We start from the raw sequence: 24,456 nt of genomic DNA, 5'->3' as shown, positions 1-24,456 counted from the left end.
CCCGCATCTGGAAATCCTAACAGCCGTCCTCCAATAAGCATTCCTAGCGGGATACTTTTACTTGTTTCCAAAATACAAGGCGTGCTAGGAGGCCAAGGCGGGCAGAGGCCGGGGGCGGGGGGGCGCGCGTGCAGATGGCAGGCACACTGCATCTGGGAACATCCTCTGTCTCCGCAGACTACGGCTCTACCTTCGCGGCTCTCTGTCACATGTCTCACTCTCAGACACAGTTTCCGCAGGTAGGTTCTACCTGATGGCTTTGCTGGCAGCAGGTGTGCCCGTTACTGGGGGCGGCAGGGGGTGCACCCATAGGTAGCAGCCTCAAACACGGTCTCTGCAGATTCTAGTACTGGTACCCTGTTACCCCTGCTGTCAGCAGGTCTGAGTTACCACTGCTCCTCAGAGTACAGTACCATCTGGTCGCATGCCTATAGAGGCGGTGCTCGCTGCCACAGGTCTCAACCACCACCTTTACCGATGCTGCCCTACCTGGAGTTCCAGCTGCCAGCTGGTCAGCCATTTTGTAGTCTCAGCAGACACTACTTAGAGTCGCGTGCTGACAGCTGGTGCATGCACCCTTGGTTAAGAAACTCAAAATCTGTCTCTAGTTTCCAACGCCTTCATAGTCAACCAGCTGCCTACTGCTATGGGTCTCACTTTCAACCTTTTTCTTTGGAGCTACAGCTTGGCAAACCTGCTCTCATGGTGTGTATTGGGTGCCTTGTTGTCAGCACATGTGCCCACTGACGGGGCCCTCTACAGGTCACTATAAAAGGCACATGGTTCTTAAACCGTTCAAGAGAAAGAAAACAAATAATGTGGACAAGTACTCCACGAAACTGGTAGCCTGGAGGATGCTAACATTTTCTTTTCATCATATGAAAACGGTCTAAATGCTCTTACAGATTCCGCCGTTGACTCTGACTGGGAAGGCACAAGGGCTCTTAGAGAGGGAGAAAATTCTGCAAGCTAAACCACAGGGGCTTTGCTATAACCAGAGCCGCACTGCACTCATCACCAGAGCCGAGGAACGTCAGGGGCTCCCTCCATCACTATTATGGCTCTTTTTTACTACGCAAACTAAAATCAGGAGGGCCAATTCAGCTTGCTTGCACCAGAGCCCATGACACTCTTGCTGTGCCAATGCTTGATTAATATGTTGTATGAATGTTCCTTCCGAAAACAGGAGACTGGAAGTCTGCCGAATGAATTACAAGCAATTCCCCATCTTGTTCTAACTATTTACTGCCAAAAACCTGTGGGCGCCATTTTTAATAATACACAGCAGGCACCAGACAGATGAAGGAGCTTCATGGGATGGGGCTAGTGTCTGTCATTAAACAGCAGCGCCTCTCCAGAGATTTGGACCTGCCACTTGCCATAGTTTGAAGCTGATGCCGCAAAGCCTGAGGCGCACCTGGCAGGATCAGCCTAACACAATCCACGTGTGTTTATCGATGTGTGGCTTATGGAACGCAATGGGTAAAACTGCACCAGCTGCTATTAGTGATGTTTCTCTGGATGTCAACTAAACTAGTACACCTGAAGCAAGACAGAAAATCCCAGATACTTTTCCGCAACAGTTATTTATAATACCTTAGCTAGTAAACAAGAGCTAGGTCAAGTGTACGCTCGGTTTCAATACAGGCCCTTTTTAGATCTGGTGACTGCAAAGCTGTTTCACCAGCGTCATGTAAAAAAAAAATCATACATAAAAATACATCTACATGCTCACATATACATAAGGACTTTGAGTCAGCCTTCTTCCTCCTCTTCGGAATTGGATGCAAAATTAAGAACAAGGAGGTATTACACTCTACATGCACATCAAATGCTCGCACTCACTCTATCCATCTATCTATCTATCTATTGCCCTCACTCTATCTATCTATCGCCCTCACTCTATCTATCTATCGCCCTCACTCTATCTATCTCTCGCCCTCACTCTATCTGTCTATCTATTGCCCTCACTCTATCTGTCTATCTAACGCGCTCACTCTATCGCCAACACTCTATCTATCTATCGATCTCCCTCACTCTGTCTATCTATCTATCGCCCTCACTCTATCTATCGCCCTCACTCTATCTATCTATCTATCGCCCTCTATCTATCTATCACCCTCACTCTATCTATCTATCGCCCTCACTCCATCTATCTCTCGCCCTCACTCTATCTCTCGCCCTCACTCTATCTGTCTATCTATCTATCGGCCTCACTCTATCTATCGCACTCACTCTATCTATCGCCATCACTCTATCTATCTATTGATTGCCCTCACTCTATCTATCTGTCTATCGCCCTCACTCTATCTATCTATCTATCTATCTATCTATCTATCTATCTATCTATCTATCTATCTATCTATCTATCTATCTATCTATCCATCTATCTATCTATCTATCTATCTATCGCCCTCCCTCTATCTATCTATCTATCTATCTATCTATCTATCTATCTATCGCCCTCCCTCTATCTATCTAGCGCACTCACTCTATCTATCTAGCGCACTCACTCAATCTATCGCATCACCACAGCACGACCACAGCATCACTCAGGGGCACCACAACATCACTATGCGCTACCACATCATCACTAAACGCCACAGCATCACTCGTCGCCATCACTCAGCGTTACCACAGCATCATTCTGTGGAACCATTCAACAACAACTGGTTCAAATATGTTCTCTCAATGTTTCAAGCTTTATTACAAATGTCACAAAAAGATGTTAATATTTCACTTATGTTCTTGGATTATTGTCACAATAAAATACACTGAACATAATCTTCACAAAAGTTATTTACAAAAGTTTAAGCTAGTGCCATTATAAATTACAATAACTTTTATTTAAGTTAATTATTTAAAAAAATTAAAAGCCATTATTATTTGTAATATCAATACTTCTAAGTCACGTACATACAACACATATTGCATTACAAATGATGTAGGTGTCACATTTGCGAAAGTTATAACTATTAGCATTGTAAATGACAAAGCTAATAATTTAGCTATTTTCAAAACCAACACATAAATAAAAAAAAATTCATTTACAATACAAATAGCTCAAACTTTCCTAATGCAAGACCTATTGCATTGCAAATGCTTGTTTTCTTTTTCGTTAAGCATTTGTTTTCTAGCCCTCTTCCTCGTGTGCTTCTCCCCCCACTAAGAACCCACCATGCCATCTGTGCTGTTTTTAGGTTGAGCCTGGGCAGCGCATGTTATTTGTTGCATCTAGTGACCCTATGGTTTTTCTCTCTACACCTCTTGCTTGATTGTGATCAACAAGGGAGTCGGTGTTAGGATATCCAAATGAGGACACTGGCCTCTCTTGGCAGTTGATGGAAATCCGACTGCCTGTCGATCTTTTGTATTTGACTAATTGTGTTAATTTGTAACCTCCCATAATGACACTCCCTGTTACATGTGTTGTTACTCAGTAGGCTTTAATTACAGCCTCCGAGCACTATTTTGCTAAATGGTATCAGCAAGACAAGCTCTTTTGCAACACCTTCTTTTTTTATTTTAAAGTTATGGCCGCGCTCCTATCTTTAGACATAGCTCGTGTAAAGAATGGGGCGTGGCTGACATTATTGTGAAAGCGCGCCATAGGGCACTTTTAGAAAAAAAAAATTATTTGTCAACTTGACAAACAAACGCTTTTTTGTGTGCCCATTTAAAAAAGGAAAACGTGCTGAGAGGCTGCAGAAAGAAAGGAATACGAAAGGAAAACTTTACTGCAGCTCTCCTGGCTCAGCAGGGGAGCCGATATTATAATATTCACTGCACTACGAAACTCGCACCATAACTCTTTACGGGGCCCCCTTATTCAAAATACATTTTTGCCCATAGCTCAGCCTGTGGTGGCCCTAGTATGATGGGACCACCACAAAATAATTCCTCACAGCATACTTTTTCTTTCCAGTTCGTCTTTTGGGTTCTCAACTTAAGTTGGGGGGACCCCAAAATAATCACCTTTTCCACTGTGTGATGAATTTAAAATCCACTCTCCCATAATTGGAGCTAATGCTCTACAACTTGGGGATGCGTTTAAGGTAAATTTTTTGAAGGCTCCAGGGAGTGAAATTTTTGTTTTTTAGGGGGTGAATATATGGTTATGGAGCATTGCTTTTTATTATGCTGGTGAAATAAAATAAATGCATTCCTATATTGCATTTACAATGCTAATAGCTGTAAAACTCAAATAAATGCAAGACCTTGCTCCTCAACCCCTTGTGGGAATTTAAATATTTTCCGCTTCATTTTTGTGGAGGGACTGGTTAAATTTCATTGTTATGTAATTTACTCATGTCTTAGATCAGAGAAAATAAAAAACGAAAAGATTATGATGCTCCCGTCATTCTGCAGTCGCATGTATGCATACATCATAATGCATCCGCATGCCCAAAGAATAATGTAACTTACAATAGTGTTGCGGCATATCATTCCCCCCCCCCCCCCCCCATATTTCCGATGCTGCATAGAATTGGCAAAAAGCAAAGGCTTAGTGAGTAGCTCTACTAGCTTGTTTAAATCGAACCTCCTTCGACCAAGACATGTATACTAATCATAAATACCAAAATATGTCAAATTAATTAGTGAATACTCCAGTGATTCATCTGACAAGGAATGACCCCCATGAACATGGCATAATGGCTCGTACACGGGAAGAGTGAGGGTGTAGTGGTAAGAGTGCACTATCATTTAAAGCGCTGAGCTGGGGTGTGCGGATGGGCACGGAGGCCCCTAGCTTGTTTTGAGCTTGTTTCTCTTCCTCCTCACGTACCCCTGAGTTCAGAATTAGGAACCGAAACAGAAAAGGTCCTCAGCACACCTCAGACACATGCATCCATGATCAAATTCATTTCAGAGTCACACCAACCTGCACAAAACTCTTTTAAACCAAACATTGAACAAAGCCTCTACTAACTGCGCACAAAAGCCAGCGAGCAGGCAGTCACTTCTTACCCTTCCCAGACTGGCACTAAAGTGGACCCAGATAGAGAGAGGGATAAAATGTGCCATACCAATGGCCTGTAACTCTTTATAAGTGTGAATAGCATAACGTAGCGTAGCATTTAGAAACTTACAAGCACGGAATTGCGTTAAATAAATAAATAGCAAAAGTACTATACTATATTTATTTGCTTAAATATTTGTTGGACTTGTGAGACCTGTTTTCACACGTATGCAAAGCTTTCATATGCCCTCCACTAAGGCTCACTGACCTATAATTAAATTGTATTATGTGCCAATGTAAACTATCTCAAATTCATCATACAATGTAATTTTTGCCTGGGTGATATTTACTGGCACCCTCTCCCCACCCACGGCTATTTCTCATTGTACTGAACGGGCTGAAGAAACATTTTTGTTTGAGCAACAGGTGTGTGATGTGTATCCCTGAAGTCAGAAAGCACAGCTCTGTAATCTTTCAAATGGCCATATCTTGTGTGTGTGCCAAAAAGGAAGCTTGCCCCTGCCCCGCCTCTCTACGAGGAGCAGAACGTGCCTTATAACCTGCATGTACAGGTGCTTTGGCGTTCACACGGGTGGCTGGCTCGGTCTCAAGGCAATTGGCTGCCTAGTCCTAGGGGGGAATTGAAGAAGTCTCCAGGAGCACCATCAGGCTAGCCTAGACTGCCAGGAGCCATGAAGACCTGCAAATGTAGCATTTTCAAGATCCTGGCATGGCTCTCAGTCCAGAGCCTCCTACTTCTGATTGTTGTCTCAGTTCTGCAGCTCCTGAAAAAAGAATCTGGCATTCCCGGAAGGTAAGATGAGCTATTCCTTATAGTGTAAGTTTGGGTGGTTAGGACGACCACGCTACATGCTAAGCTTTTATTCATCTTGAACTTGAACTATTTTGGTACTTGTCCATTTCTACTTCGATTTCTCCATTGATTCCCAAGAACCGTAACAGAATTCAGTACTATAATTCAGTCTTTGGAAAAACCTCGGTTACAACATCTAAGATTTCAGCTGTTTTCCATCCGTGTGACAGAATTCCAGATGTAGGCAGAAGACCTTAGGATAGACACCAGCAGCAGAAAAGTAACTGCTGCCAATGCACCCAAGATTGTTTAGCTAGGGATCGAGGATTGGTGAAAGAATGGCTTTAGTCTTATACAATCTTGCTTAGATAAACAGCAAACCTTAATAGAAACTACATGTTATTTTTGTATTTTTTAGTGTTACTTGGCCCTTCTGCGCCAATGGTATTATGGCACTGCCCATATAACTCAGAATAATAACAGTTACAATTAAACAGTAGGGCAGGCATTAAAACAATGAGAGATTAAAGCTGCATAGAAGAATTATTGCATTAGTGGAATGTCATCACAAGAGAAAGTCATAGTAAGTTTATGGGAAGGACAAAGAGTTAGTGCGTGGAGAGTGGCAAGAGATCAAGGGCTTCCTGAAAGCAAACAAGCTTAGTCCTGATGTGGAAAGGTAATGGGTTCTAGGTTGAAGCCTTAGCACCAGCAATGGATTTTTTCTGTATGAGAAATGTTCTGAATTTAGTTACATCAATTTGACAAGTGGTATAGTTCTGGAGCCTCTTCGTTCACTAGAAGCAGAACGCCACAGAGACAGAGAGAGGCTTGCTTTGGTGGACAGCATAACTGTGGAATGGATCTTTGTTGGGAGCCGATCTACTTGGTATAAAAGAAGAGTAGTGGGATTGATGTGGCCATAAATCTGGAAATCCACCATCAGCCAAAATCGAGGTCTCATAATTAAGTTGGATGATAAGAAAGAGAAATAGTGCATAGTTCAGTCGCAGGAATCATTTTACTGAGGGAATTGGGAACACCTGCTGGTGCATCAGTGGATCATGAACGGATCAGTGCATCGAGATCCACAGTTCAAAATGAGGTTTCCAAGAGGCTCTGTGTGAATATGAAACACTATGAGTGGTAAGAAAGACTCCTGGGGCATGTAGGAGAGATTTAAGTGGTGGAGGAGACAGCACTCCCATTTCCATGAGCTGTGATTTGTAGCGCTAGGAGTGACACCTCCAAACAACCGAAAAGTAAAAATCATGCAGCGCTTCCGCACGGTGGTTGCAATACTCCACCCAGAATAGGGGCCTCAGGGAGAACTTTTGAAATCGAATTTTGCTATCCTATTTTGATTGACACGTATCCAGTACAGGTTGGTCATGTGGACAGAAGCTCATTATAGGCAACACTTGCCACTCCTGGTAAAGCATGAAGAAAAGTGCAAAACATGTGTTTCCTTGTGTTTATGAAAGTCTGGTTGTTTTCTGTGGTGGTGTAACCCATCAGTGTTCAAATGTCATGGTTTTCTACACCATGGTGCATGCTGTACCGTTGCGTAATAGTGTACTCCAGTCTGGATTTCAATAGTGTACCACAGTATAAGAGACAGTCGACTACTTGTTGAGAGATTCCTTTAGAGTGTGCTGTAGCTAAGACACAAGATATTCCTCAATAGGAAACCACACTGAAGCAGATCATTCTTAAAAGTGTACTCCACTGTAGGAGACATCCATTAATACATTGCACCGCTCCACATCACCAAGGTATGGCATCCCAACCAGGAATAGCTGAGAGCTGAGCATAATGACTTGACATACCGACTGTAGGTCTCCAGCAGGGGTAACAGAATGCTATGATAAAGGGTTTGAGAATTCTGCTTAGTAGGCTGTCAAAAGAAGAGCAGTCAGTGACTTGGTAATTACGTATGCCGTATTTGTTTTTGCTTTGAGCCTAACTAACCATGTGACTGACAACACACCCTCAGATTGCAGGAGACATCCATTACAACGTGGTCTTTACACCTCAATACGTTTAGCTACTTTTGTTATGGCATAACCTGTTGTTTACCTGTGAGCCCTTTCAAGTGGCCATCCATCAACAATGCCTTGATTGGTGGATGATTGGTATGGTTGTGTGATGCTATAAAAAAATCACTGTACTGTTGTTGAACAGGGGGAAACTGTACCTCCTAATTATAGAAAGAAAAATGAAAATGTCCTTTCTTTGACACACACACAAATTGGGGGCATATATCAAGAAACGGCGTTAAAATTATCGCCGCTTTAGCGGCAGGAAACTGCCGCTAAAGCAGCGATAATGGGCTTGATAATATGCCCTTGTGGATTCCCATAGAAGCTCATGTTCTGGTGTGAACATGGGCTTCTATGGGAATCAGACCCCCCCCAGGATATAGCGGCAAAAAAAAGTGCAAATTTAGCGGCACAAAAATGTAAATTCAGCGGCACAAAAATTTAAATTTAGAGGCATTATTGCGGCACTTTATTTTACTCGTAATCATTCCTTTTCAGCCCTAAATCAATGGAACATGTTTTAGCATAATATTCCTCTTTGAAATAGGCATGTTTAAAGTTTCTGCGGCTCTACGAAAGCACAGCTCCAATCTACTTACCTACTAACCTTGTGGGAGGGGGCGTATTTCTCCCTGGGATTTTCTAGCGCCCATGAGTGCACCCCTGCCGGGGCACCACTTTCACCGCCCCCTGGGTGCAGTCGCACAGCCCCCATTTGCTCCCTGGGTGCAGTCACAAAGACCCCCATCGCTCCCTGGGTGCAGAGGTACAGCCTCCTCTTGTGTTGAGTGCACTGACTCCCTTTTATGGGTAGTGCTGACAGGGCAGACCTCTCACAATAATTATCCTTCAGAACCAGGATCCTCAGTTCCAAATTCAGTACCTCTGACCAGTGTTTCACATCCTTTCCCCCACTAAACACCATACCGCCCACTGAGAGAAACTTGCACTGCCTCAACTATAACCCAATTGTGCCCACTATAAACACCTGGATGCGGCTCAATTTAAATTATACACTAGACAAGAGCAATATGCTGCCTACAAAAAAAGTAACATCATCCTGGAAAAAGAAAATACTCATAGGGAATACAAAATTAAGTAAAGCATGTGAAATGTAAGCAGGAAAAACATGGCTACTTTAACGCTTTTACACTCACTATTCATAAATCAATGAGTGCTTTTGCCTGAAAAGTTAAGGACATGACTACAGAGCACGGAATGGACCCATTTCAATGTCCATTGCTTATATCCTTACAGAATGTAAGCAATATAGTAAAAAGACCAATTCCCTGAACACCGAGAAGCAGTACACATTTTGTTTTCCAAGTCACGTGTTGCAGTGCCTCCAGCACTGGTGCACTAGTTCCCTGCCCGAGGAAAACAACGCTATTCAAAGAAAGACAAGTAAACAAAAGTAGAGCTTCACTGGCAAACTCTGTAGAGTGGCGCAAATGTGTTTGGGTATGAATAAAATTAATCTGCCCACTTTGCTCTCACTCTGTTTGCTTTATTTAGTTATTTTTTATGTTTTTAACCTTTTATTCCCACAGATACACTTTGGAACATTGCTTTCATTGGGCCGGTACTGTCCAGTACGAAGTACCTGGAACTTTTTTATATTGAGAGAGAGAGAGAGTACCAGCACTTCCCAGAAACAACCAGGTACTCTGTTACAGAGTACCTGCACTTCTATTTATCCATTTCAAGCAATGCTTTGGAATTGTAAAATATCACAAGTAGACGTCAATTACAAAGTTTTTCTTTTTTGGATCCATTTCACAAGGGCACAAATCAACCAGCGAAGAAAGGAGGTGAGAGAACCATTTCTGAAGTCAGGGTTTTTCAGTAAGAGAGAAGCTGCTAGACAAAGACAGGGAAGAAAAGGGAGGAAGAAAGAAAGGGGGAGGGCAGTTGAAGCGGCCGAGCAAACACAGTCAGTGTATTCTGTGCGCAAGAAGGAAAAGACAGTCATTTTCCTTTCTGCGCGCCCCTCCCGTCCTGGGGCTCGAATCCTATTTTTTGACACTATTTCCAGTCGAGCCTGCACGCTGGAGGGAAGAGAAGCAATACTTTGCTTTTCTCGCTCCTCTTTCATAGGTATTGTAAATAATCGAAGAAGCAGGCAGCTGATACGGCTGTAAAGCGCTGTTTCACGGGGTGACGTATGGGCGCACAGCCAATATATATTTTTTTTTTCATGCCTACCCGGAGTGTGTTTTTTCGCGGGCAGTTTGGCAAATATCACGCCCGTTGTGCTTGCTAGCTAATTTCGCGATTTTTTCGTGAATCGTGAAATCGAGAAATGCTGGAGGGTCTGGGGAATTCTCAAGGGCAAATTATCAATCCCATTATCGCTGCTTTAGCAGTAGTTTTCTGCCGCTAAAGCGGCAATAATTTTAACGCCGTTCTTGATAATATGCCCCTATATTCTTTGAACAAATCCTTTCGAACTGACCCATCCAAAGCTTCCACTGACCCATGTTTTTCCTTGGATGACAGGCGATCTAGGAGAGGTTCACTCTCCTCTTCCTCTTCATCACCTGTCATTAACAGCATGGTGACCTCAGAGTGGGGTTTAATGCGCTTGATGTGGGGCACCCTTAAGAGTTTTCATGGGGTCTTGAGGTCCATTAGTAAGGTAGCCTTCCCATTCCTCCCAATCACCTCAGAGGGCCCGGTCCAGCAGTCTTGGAGGGGCCTGTGCTGCACTAGCTCCATCACCCAAATTTTCTGGCCAGGTTGAAACTCTACCAGGGTGGTCTTCTGGTCAGGTCAGAGTTTCATGACTTCCTGACTAGGCCCCAAGTTCTCAGAATATTTCTTCTACAACTTGACCACCTGGTTTCTGAGGGCTAGCATGCAGCTAACCACATCATGAGTGTAGGTACTTGGAAGCTGGCTCCCACACCTTCTTCACCAGACTGAAAGGTCCCCTAACAGGGTGGCTATTAAGATGATCAGGTGGGCTAAACCCAACTCCCTTCTGTGGCACCTTCTGTAGGCAGAAAGCAGGCATGGCTTGAGGATGTCCCAATCTGCCTCATGGGCCTAGGCAGGCCCATAATCTTGCATTTCAGGGTCTTGTTGATTCTTTCAACAAACCCACTGTTTTTGGGAATGATAGGGGGTGGATAACTTGTAGGCTACTCCACACTCTTTTCACATGGACCTCTGTACGCAGATATGAAGCTGGCTTCCCTCTCAGACATCATTTTCTTGGGGAAACCTACCCAGGTGAAAATCCCTATCAGGGCCCTTACCACTGCAGGTGCAGTCACAGACTTCAGAGGGATTGCCTCTGAGTATCTAGTGGCATGGTCCACCAAACCCAGGATGAACCTGTTGGCCATATCAGTTTTAGAGTTCAAGGGTCCAACAATATCAATGCCCACCCTTTCAAAGGGAGTACCAACAACAGGTAAGGGATTAAGGTGAGCCTTCAGAATGTTCCCTGTTTTCCTAATGTCTTGCCAGGTGAGACAGGTCCTGCAGAAAGTATCTGAGATTATCCTCATACGGGGCCATAAAGTGAGAGATAGGTCATCAGGCAAAGGTATTGTCTTGCCCCATATGTCCTGCCAGGGTAGGTTTATGAGCCATCCCCAGTAGGAATGCCTTGTAGCATTGAGGGACCACCAACACATGTGTTGCTCCATGCACAGATGCCTTGGGCTCAATGTACAGGAGATCATTCGCCTAATAAATGAGGTGATCCCCAAAAGTGTCACTAGCTGCCTGGGCTTCAGACTGACACATCATGCCCTCCAGGGTTGCGCACTCCTTCTGTGCCTTACAAAACACCTCCCTGATGGACCCACCCTCTTCTTGCCATCCAGCAAGTTCATGCAGGTCTCCAAGGGAGGCAATCTCCTGCCAGATAGGCTCTGGGGCGGAGTCCTCTGGTGGCCCATCCACCTGTACTGTGGGTTCAGGGTCTGGCTATCCACACCCCCTGCCCTTTCCTTTTCTAGGAGCTGATAGGGTAATTCTTCCAGGCTCTAGGCCTTTTTGCCCCCCCCATTCACAGGCAGCCATAGCCACGGGGTAGGGGCTCCCACAGTTGTCTGCTACCGCAATCTGGTGAAATGTATTAGGTATCTCCTTTCTCTGAGGACACCAAATTACACCTGAAAGTAGTCATACTGGGTCCCTCAGAGCTCCCATCCTCTTTCCTTTGATGGTGACCCACGGCATGTACTTGGAAATATTGGAAAGCACGGGGGTTTTGGGCATCATCTCTCTATCACCTATGTATACTAGGATAACCTTAACTGTCTCCCCACACTAACTGGGGCCATTGTCCTCTCCAAGCACTACCGTGGCCAACCCCAGTTGTATTCCCACCACTGGGGGGTTGTGCCCAGTTAGAGCACTTGGCATCACCCTTGGTGTGTCGAAACTGGTAATACGCATAACAATTGTATCAGTGTTCTTGACAAACATATCAGTGTTCTTGTTAACAAATCCCTTTTTCTAGTCAAATTGGAGCTGGGACCCTATCCCCTGAGAACCTTTGGGGGGCCTTTAGAGGACTTCCTTTTATTTTTACCTCCCGACACCTTTTTCTTGTAGTAATCCAGACCACCCCTTTGGTAGTCCCGCTCCGCCCCCATTTCCACCTTTGTGTCTTGCAGCTCCTCTGGTGACAGGCCAAGGACAGACACACTGCTCCCTGCTCCATTCTGGGCATCCTCTAGGGATGAGTTTTGCTCTCATTGAAGCTCAGAGCTTAGGTGTGGGTCCTCCCCTCCTCATCATTCAAGTTTTCTCACTCCTCCTCTAGGTCATCCTCCTGTGTGGTAGAATGGCACCTTTGTACAAACTCATAGGCTCTGCTGGCTACCTGGAAATTCTACTTAGTAGCCTTCTTGCTTGCCTTCAGCCCTCTGTCTTTCTAGAGCTTCTGCAGCTCAGCCCTGGTGAGGGTGTCGAAGTTGGGGAAATCCATCTCCATGGTACAACAAAGGGAGGTACAGCACTGCACTTACATTTAGAAAAAAGAGAAAACAGTCAATGAGAAACTAAGAAGAATTTAAAAAGAGATCAACTCTGCTGCCAAATCATTTATATGGAATTTGTGTGTTACACAAATGACTGTATGGCACTGCAGAAACACAAGTAGTAGACTCTATCACGGATCTTCAATGTGAGAAATTGGGTGATTGGTTGAAACAGGGACTAACCCTATACAAGCAACACTCACAATCCCTTTCAGGGCGAACGACAAAAGTCTCTAAATTAACCTGTGCTTAACCCTCTTGTAGCTTGGCACAAAAGCAGTTAGGCGTAACTTAGAGGCAATGTACAATGGATTTATGCACAAACAGTAATAAAATGAAAACACAACGCAAGAAAAATTCCACACCGATTTAGGAAATATAGAATACATTTTAATCAATTATATGACACCAAAATGACAGAAATCTAATCAGTAGAACCAACATATGAATTTTTAAAGTTTAAGGGAAAAAATAGTGCCTAAAAGATCCAAGCACCAACCATGGGCATCTAGGCGTGCACAACCGGGTCAAGGTTGTAAAATATGGTCAACCATGATAAAGCACAAGTCGGATACAAAAAGTGGATTGGCCCCTGTTAGCTCTTCCCTTCAGACTTAGAAAAGATTTCAGGAAAAAGTGTTCTGATAAGGTGAAGTTCAGCAGGGCATGTCTGCAGGCGGTATCAGAGGAGGAGGCATCATCGTTAAGGAGTCGCTTGCAGAAGTCATAGTGCAGATTCTTACGTTCGGACTTATCTCTTTTTTAGAAGTTGAAAATCTCAAGTGGGACGGGCTGGAGGATGTAGCTGATGAGAGTTCCACAAGCTCACATGCCCCATTGGTGAATGACTGCTGTATTGGATTTTCTGATGTGTAGAAGTACGAATTGGGAGCTGGCGCAGTCAGGCCAACCAGCGGTGCACTTTCGATGGATAGAGGAGCATGTTCATTCCAATCTTGTCCCAGTTCTCAGAGGAAAGTTTTTGCCTGAAAGTCCAAAGTTTTGGATTTTGGGTATCTGGCCATGTTTAACACCACAGCCAAGTGTCCAGGACTGAAGGGGCACCATATGAAGGGTTAGGACTGACTCAGGGTGGGTCCAAGTGGGGGTTCAGTATGGTTGGAGCGGTTTCTGTCCCTGAGGCTCTGATAAGGAGGCCAGCAAACTAGCCCTTGCAGTGAAAGTGATAGTCCTGAGATCAAGCAGAGGAACAAGGCTCAAGAAGCAGGGAAGGCCTCTGAGGGTTCAAGGCAGGCTCCAGGAAGCAAAGCAGTCCTTGCAGGTGCAGCAAAGCAGTCTTGCGGAGTACACAGCAGAGCACAACAGTATTCAGTCCTCTGAGAGTCCTTCCGCCGGTCCAGAAAGTGAACTGAAGAGTGCATTGTAGGGTTCTATTTGTATTTGCAGTGCTTTCTTTGAAGTTGAAGAAGTTTCTAGAGAATGCTCTTTGAATTTTCCCTTTTTCTCCTGCGTGGTTCCTGGCTGTCTGCATGAACAATGCAGGGGGGCAAGTCCTTTGTGTGAAGGCAGAGTACAGCCTATTCAGTTACAAGAGGGGTTGTGCCTAGCTCCGCCCCGATCTTGCCAGTGATAGCCTGTCCAGGCAAACCTAATCCCTCTATTGTGTGGCTGCCTGGAAGGAATAAACAAAGTCCAATTGCCAACTACACCCAGTTATGTGACTCAGGAACAGGCTGCAGGGACCAAAAAGGGCAGGAAAATGCCAACTTTCTGAAAGAGGTATTTTCAAATTTGTAACTTAAAATCCAACTTTAACATTAAAGAAGGTTTTAAATTACAATTTACCAGACACCAAACATGAAATTTAACCTGTTCCCAATCGAAGGTCAGCACTTATTAAATGTAATAAGGCAACCCAATGTTATCATATAAAAGAGATAGATCATACAGTAGTGAAAAACACACCAGGACACTGAAACTTAACAGCACATGTACAACGTTTTTATTTCAATGCACCTTGCCCTATGGCCTACTTAGGACCTACGTTAGGGGAGAGGCAGAAGTAATAAAAGGGGTGTTTAAGGCTTGGCAAGGGGGTTATACTGCCAAGTCGAATTGTCAGTTTAAAATTACATTCAAGCAGCAATGGCAGCCCTGGGGCATGTTTTAAAGTGGTACCTAAGTGGATGGCACAATAAATGCTGCAGTCCCACTAGCAGCATTTAATATACACGCTCTTGGTGTATGATATACCACTCTACAGGGGACTTATAAGTAAATTAAATATGCCAATCAGGTGTGAGCCAGTTTTACCATGTTTATGCTTTAGTTGAGGCTAAAGACAAAATGTTTGGGGGGAGACCATCCTAAGGTTGACAGACCTAACACAAACTAACTCCCATAAACTATTTTGAAACTTAACACTTAAATTCTGTACTAACCCCACAGTACCAAACACCAACATCATACGCTATAAAACTATGGTTCCTTATGTTCCATCGATGTTTTTTCCCAGATCTGCAGTTTCGAGAGGAAGAATAAGCTATGATGCCATATCAATGACTGTTAGCAGTTAGCAGTTCACATTTGTGAAAGACTTATGATTACATCAGTACAGTATAGGGGACATTGCTTAATACTGTAATCTATAATAGGAGAGATGACTAAATCCTGTAATCTAATGCAGAAGCAATTCCTTAATAGTGCACTGCAGTAACAGAAACATTAATTAATAGCGTATTCCCCTATAGGTGCCATTCGTTATTAGTGAACTACAGTAAAGGATGCATTCCTTGATGATGTACTTCAGTGTACAAGATGCTCCTTAATAGTGTAATTGAGTACAGACGACATTACTTAACTGTGAGCAACAGTACATGTAACATTCTGTAACAGTGTACCAGTGTATAAGAGAAATGCCTTATTAGTGTAATCTAGTATAGTGCGCTTTCTTCAGCATTAAACTCCAGTTTACAAGACGTCTCTCCGTAGAATACTCAAGTATAGGATGCATTCCTAATATTGTGCTCCATTATAAGAGACAACCTTAATTGTGTTCTTCAGTACAGAAGACATTCAGTCATAGTGAACTTCTGCAGAGGGGACATTTCTTAATAGTATATTCTGATCTTGGAAACATTTTTGTCAGTACTCTCAAGCCAAGGAGACATTCCTTATTAGAGTATGCTAGAATATCACATATTCCTCAATGGTGCACTTCTGTATTTGAAGCATTCCTTAATAGTGTATTATTGTCTAGGAGACATTCTTCTGTGGTGTGCACCATCACTGAAGACATTTCTGTATTGTAGTGAATTAATTCTTGATTCATACTGAGCTGGAGTACAGTAGACATTCTTTAATATTGAACTTCATTAAGGGAGACATTCCTTATTAGCACACTCCATTATAGCAGTGCTGTTTACTTCCGTTTCCTCCATGCATACAGTTTTTAAACACAGAAAACATTTTCATTAACATTAGAGGCCCAATTTCGATGCGGTAGGAAATGGCTCTGACCCTCGGTCGGAGCCGCTCCTAAGGCATTGTAATCGGCTGTTCGGATTCCTTTCTGACCGACCCATTTTGATGGGGTCGGTCGGAAAGGAATCCAAACCGGATTTCAAATGGCCTCCAACAGGCTCAGAGAGCCCGTCTGCCATTCGGAAAGCCTCCAGTAATCCCTCTGGTTGATCTTTCTGTAGATTCCAAAAGCCTTTTGGCTCAGATCCGTAACCAGGCTCTAAGTTTGTTAGTTTAGTATTAATGCTATTGCTCACGGATGCACAATTTCTACTCAGATCAGGGACACCTGTGACTTACCTTACATGATAATAACCTAAACAACACTTAGTGCTGAGTGTTGAGTTAAACATAGGTAACACATCCATGTTCAATAATCTTTTATGGCAGAGGGACCATGTGTTAAAAGTTCCGCGCAATCTGCAAGTGTTTTTGCTTATTTTCGTCCTACATCTTTCTTCGCCGGTGGAGGAGGGGGCTGGATGAAGAGGAATCTGTGCCTGCACTGCAGGGCCATAGATGGTGGGCTGTTAGACACAAAGACTGTTGCAGGCGCAACCCTTTCACTATGTGAAAAGGCAATCTTATTGGAGAAACCCCTTCCCATGCTCTCCATGAATTTGTGGGTGCACCCATTCCTTTCTCAACCTAATAAGAGACTTATGGTCTCAGGCACTATTGGGCAGGTCACAGAATGAAGACGCAAAATCTGAACTTTTTGCTGTCTGCCCAGCATTTTTCAGTGCAACTGATGCATTATTTGGTTACAGCAGGGGTGGCTCCTCCATTACAGTGGAGGAGCATGACCCCGCTAACAAAATGCTTCCAAAAGCTCCAGAGATGAAGATCAAATGGGTATTACCATTTTATTTTTCACCGTCCTGAACCAAGTGTCAGGACAGGGCGGGCGTGCTGATTGGCAGCAGCAGGGACGAGTGGTAGGCTGCCTTTGCACCTAAGTTTAAAGGGTGCATGTCCCTTTGGCCGACTGTCTTGTGATGGCCAGCCAGTCATACCCATTTTAAACCTCTCAAACCAGCTGTCTTAGAGAGCTGGGTTGAGAGCAAGCACATGCCTCCAGTGCTCTCAGGAGTGCCGAGAGAGGCCACTTCCTCCAGTCCTGGGACTTCTCTCATGCTGGTTACCAGCATGACAGCAGTGGCAGTATTGGTTATGGGAGTTGCCTAGGGTGCGCGCTGAATACCCGACTGGATCAAGGAGGAGTGCGTGTCATGCATGCAGCATGTAAGTTAAGTGATTTTTTTAATGTATTTTACTTTGCGCCTTACATGTAGCACTCATCGCGATAGTGCCTGCACCCCTCACCACCCATTTGCCCGTCTCCCACTCTCTGTAGATGCCAGCGCCGCTGGGCTACAGTGCAAAATGTATATTCGTAGAAGGTCGCAAAACTAGGGTCAGACAGGTCTATAAGGCAATCAGGCAGTGCCCGAAAGGCTGGTCTGACAGGTCAGTGTGTGGGCTGGTGTTTTTGGCTGTTTGTAGATCTGTTTTATGATCTGGGGGAAGTTTTCACTGTTACTCTGATATTACCATGTGCTATTCCCTGCAGCAAGCACAAATGGATGCATTTTTCCATACATTGAAGAACACATATATAGCTTGTGTTTAAAATTCAAAACTGCCCTGATTTACAAATGGGAGCTAATTTTTTTTGCTATTTGATTCAATAATGGGGGGGCACATTTAATTGGCCCCCAGGTTGATTTTGTGTCCCAGTCTGACCCACCTAAAGAATATTATTTAGGCAGGAGGCATGCTGCATCCCTTGTAAATGTCTGACAATGCAGGCAAGTGGCAAAAGAGAGAGCACACCTCCACAACTCCTTTCTCTTTCCTAGCAGGAAAACATTTTTAGAGGGACATGGCTACTGTTTTTATTTTTATTTTTATTTTTAAAATTGACTTTCTAGGTAAGGCTCTGGGGGACAGCACACAGTAGTTACCTGGACCACTGTCTGTCCCCCTTGTCCGCTCACCCCAATTCACATAGGAGAAGCTGTCCCAGTCAGGCAGCATGGGGAGATCTTTTCTTTTGTGCTTTTGTGAAGCATTCCAACTTAGGGTTTGCAACCTATATTGTAGTCCCAAACCAAGCCCCTTTTACATTCACCCCTATTTTGATTTTCAATGGGTAGCAGAAGCCTTTAACAAGTAGTTGGATCCCAGCCAATCGCAGTGTTGCCACTACAGGAACCAGTAGCTTGATAAAAGCTCTTGTTGAAGATGAAAGTGTGAATGGTAGGGTTCAAAACTGAAAGTGACCCCTTGTTACTGCAAAATAAAGGTAACACTGACTCATCACATGGATTGTGAAAATTAGAGTACAGAGTTCCTCAGTGGGTCATAGAACACAAATGAAGGTGATGTACGGTGAAAGGTTGGATGGAAAACCTATATGAAGGGGAAATCCTCCTTTCGGAACTAGGGCCCTCACACACCCAGCAAGCTAAAGCTAAGTGTCATGCTTCATCATATGGGCTTGCTCCTCGTCGGGTCGGCGCTGCAATACCTGACGGGCACCCAGAGAGGGGTTCTTTGGCAGAGATCTTTTGTTCCTTGCCGTATAGGTGCCAGGGGTATAAGGGGCCTAGTATGTGTAGATGTCAAAGTGAAGTGTGCAGATTAAAACAGGGGTGGGATTTCTCTAAATTACTTTATTCAGGGAGGACCCCAGCCTGATTAAAAAGATTATAGGAGATCCGACAATCTAGCTACAATGTGTCAGAAATGCGCTCTACTCAGGGCCGGACTGGGAACCAAAACAGGCCCTGGCAAAGTGCTGGCCGGCCCACGGGGAAGGGTGGTGTGGGTTTGGGAGTGCAACCGCGCTCTTTGCCAGGGCCGGTTTTCGGCCGATTTTGTTACAGGGCCGATTTTGCAACTATGCTGTAAAAACGGCCCAGTAACAAAAACGGCCCTCAGGGGCCAAAAACCGGCCCCCGCCCAAGCGGCCCACCGGGGCATTGCCCGGTGCCCGCAACAGGCAGTCCGGGCCTGGCTCTACTCCTAGGTGGTCGACATGTTTCTCTCCTGGTAGTCACAAATGATCTGTGGCGATTCCTCAGGACCTTGTGTGAAGAACTATCTACAAAATACTGCCAATGTGTGCAACTACACACCATACAGTGGTTCTATGGGAGTATTATCCGCAGGTAAGAAGCCAACCTTTGAAGGAGACATTGGGAAAAAAAACATTATATAGTATTTGTGCATAAATCATCATACATCATGCAACAATTCATTAAATGTGAATATGACCTCATTATCAGTCATATGCGGTGTGATCAATATGGCTTGATATTTCTAATTTATCAAGCACAACTGTGACTTAAAATATACTAAAACAAGCAAAAATGATGAATAGGATGTAGTGGTGAGACTTGTCTAAACCTCACCTCAACTCTGTAAGATCGTGCTTCATCAGTTGCAGCAGAAAAAAGACACACGTGATGTTGTGTCTAAACAAGAAAAAGATTCAAGGTCTATAAGGCAATCAGGCAGTGCCCGAAAGGCTGGTCTGACAGGTCAGTGTGTGGGCTGGTGTTAGCAAGTTACATGAATTGGTACATGTAAGTAAGTGATGTGTGAGTCCAATGACACTATACTGGACAGAGGTTGTCATTTTGCTTTAGCACCAGGAACAAAACAGAAAATAGACACCTGCCTCTCTGGTCGCAGAGCACAAGAATCACTACTCCCTTCTCCATCAGTACCTGAACGCATTGGAGTAGTTCTTCCCTCTTGAAAACATCAGATGGGATAGGAGCAGAGCGAAAAACATCTGGGTGATACTTGTTTGGCTTTAAATAATAGCCTTCCTTTATAATTGACAGGACCCATTGGTCTTAAATTGCCGCACTGAGGGAAGAAACGAGAGCTTGACCGGAGATTGTTGGTCCTGAGCTTGGGAAGATTGTGTTCTGGGATTTGTTAGAATTTGCAGATCCTCGGGCCCTTTCCTGATAGGAAAATACATTATTTTGAAAAGCATGTTTCTTTACGTCTTTTGACAGAAATTTGGTTTATTTGGGCTGTCTCCTTTGCTTCAGCTGAGTTTTGAATGATTTCCATCTGCTGTGGGACAACTAGTTGAAGACTAAGATTGGAAAGCATTTGGATAAGAGTCCTCTGACCTGCATCCAACTTCCATGGTTTCATCCACAAGTACGCCTCCTTGCCACTGCTGCTCCCACCGAGGTGGCTGCAAACCATAACATGTCAGAAGAAATACCTGATTCAAAAGAAATGTGCCACAAGCTCCATGTTACTCAGGAGGGCGATCATGTTGATTCCTCTGAAAAGAGGGAAGATGAGGAAGCCATGGTAGATAAGATGGCACTAACTTTAGGAGATTGAGGAGATTCCTCTTTGAGTTTATCCAGGGGATATATTTTTGCCAAACACCGGAGGATGTCTGATTTATCAACGTCCATGCATTCTTTCATAAGGATATTATTGATGACATCATAGATAGGCAAGTCATCAGCTGAAGGTACACTGTGCTGGGTGTAGAAATCATCAGCTTGCTAAAAATACTAAAATGTCCGTTATGTGCACTAACAGGTTTGCAACAGGGCTCCCTGCAAATGTTTGCCATTAGGTGCCCCAACTGCTCATCATCTGTTTCTTGATCCATATGCTTGCTTTTTGCCTGAGCGATACAAAAGGGGATGATGGACGGAGCATTTGAACAAATAAAACACTCACCCCCAGTCAACTGATCTGGGTTTAATCCATCACCATTCTTTAGTTCACTCAGCCACCCCAGTTCAGACATGGCTATATGCAAATCAGTCTGACCCTGTGCCTCATGGGAACAGTCCAGCCCGAACTGCCAAGCCATGTCTTCCCTGGACCGGAAACAAGCATCCTGGGTCCGGTTTCGGATTCATAATCCTCATCAGCCAGGCTATCTTGAATCCAGTGGCCAAGTGAACAAGGGACTCACGTCTGAGCATACCCTGCCACACTTAGGGCGAACAAAGCGATACAAAAGGGGATGATGGACGGAGCATTTGAACAAATCAAACACTCACCCCCAGTCAACTGATCTGGGTTTAATCCATCACCATTCTTTAGTTCACTCAGCCACCCCAGTTCAGACATGGCTATATGCAAATCAGTCTGACCCTGTGCCTCATGGGAACAGTCCAGCCCGAACTGCCAAGCCATGTCTTCCCTGGACCGGAAACAAGCATCCTGGGGCCGGTTTTGGATTCATATTCCTCATCAGCCAGGCTATCTTGAATCCAGTGGCCAAGTGAACAAGGGACTCACGTCTGAGCATACCCTGCCACACTTAGGGCGAACAAAGCGATACAAAAGGGGATGATGGACGGAGCATTTGAACAAATCAAACACTCACCCCCAGTCAACTGATCTGGGTTTAATCCATCACCATTCTTTAGGTCACTCAGTCACCCCAGTTTTGCCTGAGGCTCATTTAAAGTCCAAAGTCTCTTTAATGAAGTTTTTCAACTTAGTCCTTGAAAGGGTAAGGACTTTGTGTTCCAGGCCGGTAAGGATCACAGGACACATTTGGTTTTGTTTTCATCTGTATTTATTCTTCATATCCACATAAACAAACCGCCACTGCTATCCTGCGCGGAGAGCGATCAACGGGCAAACATCGAATCCTCCAGACAGTGGACAGCTATGACAACAACCTACACATTCCAAGAGTTGATAAACATCAACTCTTGGTATACACAAAACAGACCTCCTCCACCTCAGTTTCAGCTTCAGGTGGGACTTGCTGGACCACTTTCCACCTTCCATGATAGCAAGCATGCACACAACCACTCTAAAGGGAGCAGTGTGCTGAATGTGAGCACTAAGAGCTGCTTAGAAGGTACAGATTGGATGTCTTCATCCAAAAATATCAGAAGTTCCCGAAACCAGTGCTGTTGTAAAGTACGTGTGATGTTGATGTTAACCACATATTCCTGTAGGGAGGGTAGTCAGTCTTGTAGGTGAGAAGAAAGGGAAACAGGGCAAACGAACAGAATGCAACTTTACAATGGTAGAATCAGTACAGCCGTGCCACAAGAGATTGAGCAAACCATATGAGTAGGACATGATTTAGGGATGACATTGGATTACCTAATGAGTACGACTGGTGGGGTGTGGATGCTTTGTACATTAGTACACTATGATTTGCTGAGAGCAGGCCCATCTTGTTGGGGAAAAGGACATGGAGAGAATGCCTGAGGCCTACAGTCAAAGACAAATAGGTCTAAAGGGCAGTATTTTGGTTAGATTACAAACATTGATAAATAACAAATAAAATAGTATCCTGCCACAGGTGTGCACGAGGCAAAGAAACCTGGTGTAGAGATGTACCTTCAGCCAGGGTCACTGATACCCCTGTCATTCAGAGCAGGAGCTGCCTGGTAACTTACTGTCTCAGTCATCTGCAGCACGGCTTTGGTGGATGTTCTGTAAGGATGGCAGCCGAAGGCCTGGCACGAAATTCTGCATGTAAGAATAACATACAGGGTGTATCATTCATTATCATACTGGATTATTGCATAAGAACTGATTGAGACATGTTTGGAAAGCGGGGGTGAGACTGGGTCCAGGGTGACAGAGGCCTTTGCATCATTGGTATGTACAAAAATACATATGTGCCATGAATCAGAGAAATCATCTAAAAGCTTCAGGTGTTAGATGTGCTATGGAAATTAGTTATTCGATCACTGCGTGATCCACTGTGTCAAAAGCCGCCAGCAGATCTAAAAGGAACAGCAATTGTATCTGTCACTCGCCTATACTGGCTAAGACTTTGCCATGAGAGTACAGAAACGCAGTCTACATCGCACCATTGGGGTGGAAACCATATTGATGGCCTTCTAAAAGAGGACAACTGTCTAAAGAGGGGTCTCTACTGGTCACTTCTTTACTAATGTGACTATTTAGGGGCAGTTAAGTATACTATTGGCCCCACACACACACACACACACACACGCACCCCTATATCTGTAGGTACAGTGTGGTAAATTAAGTAAAAAAAGACAGAAGTATGGGCAAGAGGGAGTAAAAGGTGATAAACATGGAGACTGCAAGCACTCAATTTGTCTACGAATTAATGCTCTCAAATGGAAGGTGAAATGACTCAGAAAAGTATGGAAGATATGCTTTAAGGAAGTGAAACATTTCCTAAATTGGGCCTCTGTAAGATAAAACAAAACAAAACAGGCACTGGTATGATGGGGTCATGACCAATGAGTATTAATTAGCTGAAGGAGTTAGATCGAGTAAGAATGATGTTTGAGATCTGCTTGGATTATATTAATGGCTTTGATACCGTCCTAACCAAAATACTCGTGAGAGCTATGCATTCCTTCACTGCTGGTAGGACAACACTCCACAACAGGCCACCATTAAAGTACCTACATTGCACTAAAACCTCTTTTCACATTGTCTTCCTGTTTAGATGTCTGCATTGCTTAAATAAAGAAGATGTTTGGTATAGGTGCTCTATCCAACATTCATTCATATGTAAATACGTGCAACTCCTATACAGTGACCAGTGCTTACATTATCCAATTTGTACCCCATTGACAAGAAGATATGTCTTGAAACAACAACATTCTGTCAGAGCGTAATTTCAAAGAAAACATAAATGTATGTATATCCAAGGTTGGAGAAGAGCATTGCCTCATGATTACTTACCTACAAGCAAAACTTGTTTCCTTTCAAATAGTATTTTTTTCAAATAATATTTATCAATTGCTACTTATCACCCGGGGGAGTATCCAGGCCCTGTGCTGTGGATCGAAGAGCCAGGTCTTGAGTCCCTTCCTGAAGAGGTTGATCGAAGGTGAGGTACGCCAATGCAGAGGGAGGGTGTTCCATGCTTTGGCAGCGAGGTGACCTCCCGAGCGGCTAGGGCAGATGCATGTGGTCTCTGCAAGGGCGATGTGTGTTGAGTGCAGGTTTATGGTGGGTTGGTACAAAGTAGTGTGGTCTGATGCTGTGGAGGGCTTTGTGTGCGTGGGTCAGGAATTTGAACTAGCACCTCTTGTGGATGGGGAGCCAGTGGAGGTCTTTGAAGTGTTGGGTGATGTGTGTTCTCATGGGCAGGTTGAGGATCAGTCTGGCTGCTGCGTTCTGTATTGTCTGGAGTCTTTG

At 44.2% G+C, this 24,456-nt stretch overlaps 1 protein-coding gene across 2 annotated transcripts in view; it reads left to right on the top strand.

Annotated features, from left to right (window-relative positions):
* The first annotated feature begins 5,585 nt into the window (after positions 1–5,585).
* The window catches only part of ST6GALNAC1 (ST6 N-acetylgalactosaminide alpha-2,6-sialyltransferase 1), a 304,387-nt gene continuing 285,516 nt past the window's right edge, over positions 5,586–24,456 (top strand). For both annotated transcript variants that reach the window (XM_078654604.1, XM_078654603.1), the window contains exon 1: positions 5,586–5,774. In XM_078654604.1, coding sequence (XP_078510730.1) covers positions 5,653–5,774 — 122 coding nt within the window. In that variant the 5' untranslated portion in view covers positions 5,586–5,652. The remainder of the gene's footprint in view (positions 5,775–24,456) is intronic.

The sequence above is a fragment of the Lissotriton helveticus genome, chromosome 7 (assembly GCF_964261635.1).
Source record: "Lissotriton helveticus chromosome 7, aLisHel1.1, whole genome shotgun sequence".
Lineage (NCBI taxonomy): Eukaryota > Metazoa > Chordata > Amphibia > Caudata > Salamandridae > Lissotriton > Lissotriton helveticus.
The sequence above is the reverse complement of the archived record's forward strand: the minus strand, read 5'-3'. Positions and strand labels throughout refer to the sequence as shown.